This window comes from Ipomoea nil, unplaced genomic scaffold (assembly GCF_001879475.1).
Source record: "Ipomoea nil cultivar Tokyo-kokei standard unplaced genomic scaffold, Asagao_1.1 scaffold1061, whole genome shotgun sequence".
Lineage (NCBI taxonomy): Eukaryota > Viridiplantae > Streptophyta > Magnoliopsida > Solanales > Convolvulaceae > Ipomoea > Ipomoea nil.
Window position 1 is genome coordinate 242,147 of NW_017617489.1, and position 4,421 is coordinate 246,567.

General features: G+C 30.5%; 1 protein-coding gene across 1 annotated transcript; it reads left to right on the forward strand.

Annotated features, from left to right (window-relative positions):
• Nucleotides 1–2,619: 2,619 nt before the first annotated feature.
• LOC109182492 (F-box/kelch-repeat protein At3g23880-like) lies at nt 2,620–3,873 on the forward strand. Its single transcript, XM_019332616.1, has one exon. The coding sequence runs from the start codon at nt 2,620–2,622 to the stop codon at nt 3,871–3,873; it is 1,254 nt and encodes a 417-aa protein (XP_019188161.1).
• The last annotated feature ends 548 nt before the right edge of the window (nt 3,874–4,421 follow it).

Sequence of the window (4,421 nt, forward strand, 5' to 3'; positions counted from 1 at the left end):
TGTCTACCTTGCCAGGTGAACACAATTCCACAGCATAATTTATCGGGTCAATAGTACAAAAAAAAAAAAAAAAAATCTTTGGACCTCTCAATATTTGCCCACATTGATGGACAAACAATTATGTTTGTAAAAAGTGCATTGCACCTCTTATATATAGGAGCTCAAGAGCTCCTTTTCTAAACATTTTCAATGTGGGATCAAATGATCCAACATCATTTACAAAGGAGAGTCCGTGGCACCCTTGTCTCTTCTTCTTATTTATTTTAGTTTTAATTTTATTTTGTATATCGTTTTTTTTTGGATTACTATTATTATTATTATATTATATATTATATTATATTATATTATTATTATTATTTATTTATTTATTTAATTGTTGATAAATTCCCCAAAATTTTAACCAATTCGTCATTTTAACTCAGTAATTTGCTCCAAATGGCTAAAAATTAATACAATACATACATTTTGTGTTAATCTCCACAACCCCCATTAATAATAAATAAATAAATAAATAATAAATAAATAAAAACTAAAATAAGAAGACAGAGTTGAGGCTTCTTAAATAAGAACCTTTTGACATCTCAATACTTGCCCACATTGATGGGCAAGAAATTATGTTTGTAAGGGGATCATTGCTCCTCTTATATAGAGGAACTCTCTCTTTTCAAACATTTTCAATGTGAGATAAAAATTATCTCAAAATCATTTACAAAGGGAGCCCGTGACTCCCCTTTGTTTTTTGTTTTAAATTTTAATTTTATTTTGTATATAGTTTTGTTTGGATTATTATTGTTGTTGTTGTTGTAATTTGATTATTTGGCAAATTCGTCAAAATTTTAAAAAATTCGTCTGTTTAACATTTTATATTTTATCAAAACACCAAAAATATTATTTAATAACTTAACAATTTGCTCGAAACTGCTAAAAACTAAAACAACTCATAGACATTTTTTGTTAATCTTTCCCAAACCCCCTAAAATTAAAAAAAAAAATTAAAAAAATAATTAAGAATCCAGTAAGATAAGTTTTTTTTTTTAAAATAAGAGCCATTTGACACCTTGGGTTTTAATAGGTTGTGGAACCGTGTCCACCTTGCAAGGTGGACACAGTTCTATGTTCATAAATACTGCACTATAAGTTCATTATTATAAAGCTATATATTCATAATCTTTGAACTTCATATTCATAATTATTGAACTCTATATTCATAATTACAGAACTCTATGTTCATACTTATTGAATTATATGTTCATAATTATAAAGATATATATTCATAATTTTTAAACTTCATATTCACAATTATTGAATCTCTATATTAATAATTAGATAACTATGTGTTCATAATTATTTTCACAACACTATGTTCATAATTATAGAACTATATATTCATAATTTTTGAACTATATATTGATTATTATATTCATAATTATGAACTATTTTTGAACCATGTCTACCTTGCAAGGTAGACATAGTTCCACAGCATAATTTGTCGGGTCAATAGTAGTACTATAAAAAGTCTTTGGACTTCTCAATACTTGCCCACATTGATGGGCAAGCAATTGTATGGTTGTAAGAGGAGCATTGCTCCTCTTATATAGAGGAGATCAAGAGCTCCTCTTTCCATACATTTTCAATGTGGGATCAAAATGATCCCACATCATTTACTAAGGGGAGCCACCTTTGTCTTCTAATTATTTTTTTTTAATTTAATTTTATTTTGTATATAGTTTTGTTTGGATTATTATTATTATTATTATTATTATTATTATTATTATTATTATTATTATTATTATTATTGTTATTATTATTATTATTGTTGTTGTTGTTGTTGTTGTTGTTATAATTTTAATTTTATTTTATACTTGAACAATAATATTTTTATTATACTTGAACAATAATATTATCAATTATATTATATTATAGAATATAATACCATATATAATATTACCAATTAATAGATTTTATTTAGTTTCCATTTGACAATTACTTACCAAATAAGTTTTACTACAAAAGTTTTGGGGGGAAAATTTGTTAGGAGGATTTTACTTTTATATATAATAATAATAATAATAATAATAATAATAATAATAATAATAATAATAATAATAATAATAATAATAATATATAGATATAGATAGATATAGATAGATTGTGGCTTCTTTTCTTTTTTTACTTCAATTTTTTTAATTAATAGTGAGATGAGTGATTTATAGTGTGTTTTCTATTCGAATAATTTCATCTAATTAATTATATTTTATATTTTTTTTAAATAATATTTCTATCGTGTTTTGATGTAATTTGATTTTTCATCTCTAATTAACAATATTTATGGTCTGGCCTGTAAGTATTTTTACAAAATATCTTATTAGTTTTAATCTTTCGCCGCACTGAAAAATATTTCTAGATCCGCCCTTGATGATTTGATAACCTGCCATAAAATGCCATGATTATTTAAAAAAATAATAATAAATTAAGCCAGATATTTTATTTATATTTTGGCCAGAACTAGTGGTACGGCGATAATTTTATTCCGTGGCTATAAAAGGAGGGAGTCTCTAAACTAAACCCTACTTCTAATACGCCTCTTCCTCGATCGATATTCAGCTTCTTATTCGATACATGGAAGCTTCAACTCCATTCTCAAACATACCTAATGAAATCATTCGACTTATACTTTTGCAGTTGCCGGTGAAGTCTGTGATCCGATGCCAGTGCGTATGTAAACAGTGGCGTTCGTTGATAGACGACTCAGATTTCAAGTTCTCGTATCGTGGACAGCGACGAGTGATCTTCCTCTCGATCGAATCCATAAGCAAGGATCGAGATCGTCGATGGAGACCGATTTCCAGATTCTTAGTTAGATCTACAAGCCATGATCTTCGTCTTCGAAGGCATAAATGGCCGTTCGGAAATGTGTATCCATTCATTCGTGCAAGCATGGGAAACGATCTTTGTGTTTTGTGTTCTTGCAACGGGTTTGTGCTTCTTCAGGTGGCTAAGAAAGATATTTGGTTGTGGAACCCATCCACCAAGTGTTCGACGAAAGTGCTCGAGTTGCCATATCCGGAGAAGTTAAACCCGATTATCATTGAAGCAGGATTATGCTACGACTCCTGCACTAGAGATTACAAGGTTGTCCTATTACTTCGCCGCCACTTGATACGGTTGGGTCATGATTTTGGCGATCGATTTGTCATCTCTGCCAGCCTCAACCACAAAGAGTGGCAACCAATGCATTTCCCTTGTAACTTGGATTCTGTTCTTAAAGGCGACAGTGTTGAGTTTCGCAATACATTTCACTGGTGGGCAAGTGACATGAAAGATTGGGATACATTTCACTGGTTGGCAAGTGACATGAAAGATTGGGATAGGTATAAGAATAGGATCATATATTTTGATCCTGTGCATGACGAATTCAGAATCTTGCCCTTGCCCACTTCCAAACTGAGAGAAAACTTCTCCATATTAGGATTGGGGGTTATAAATGACTGTTTATGCATGGCGGCATGCGTGGTTCAGGAAGAGAAAGAGGAACCCAAAACCAAAACAGTATGGATTATGAAGGAATATGGCAAACAAGAATCATGGATGATTGCATTTGCTCTCAAAATGCCTGAATTTGGAGATATTTATTGGAGGTTTGGCTTCACATTCCATTCTCAAAATAAGAATGCACAAAAAGTATTATTCCTGCATACTATGGGTTGGTGTAAGCGGGTTGTATATGTTTATGATCGGAAAAAAGATGAACTGAAGGTAGATTCGATGAACTTCCTAACCCGATCAGATCGTAGAATCCATGTTAGTATGCGTTTCTATGTTGAGAGTCTTGCGTGCCCCGACCGGCCACAATGGATTGATTTGGAGAGGTGATGATCTGATCTGATGATGATAATGACGCAGCACCAACACCTTGCCCAAATTCAAGGTAGGTGTTTCTTAGGCTCTTAGCACCTGTTTATGTGCTTGACCGTGTCATTAGCATATGCGATTTTTCAAGGCTAGAATATCCAGCCTGTTGTGTTGTGAATTGGCGGCTGAAATTCCATGCATGCTTTTACTCTATGTATGCAGTTTTCAAGACTTTGAATATCAATTTTGCTTTCTTTATTGGATTTGAGGCTTTGTAAACACTAGTATTTTCTTTATATTTGTTGGATCATTATCTGTTGATTTTCTTTTGCAAATTATTTACATTGTTTAATTTTGACAATTTAACAGACTACGAGAGTTTCAGCTGCTGCTTTTAACTTTAAATATTTGATGTTTGGACTTTAATTTGAACTTTAAAAAAAAAAAATATGGTTTTAAAATAAGCTTGTTTTATATTTTTATTTGGACTCTAAATTCTATCAAGTTTGTATTATTTATTTATGAATAGATCAATTTTTATTATTAATTGTAGCATTGCATTGGAGTTA

Coding starts and splice junctions, on each gene's coding strand:
- LOC109182492 (XM_019332616.1), top strand. CDS start 2,620: ATGGAAGCTTCAACTCCATTCTCAAACATACCTAATGAAATCATTCGA.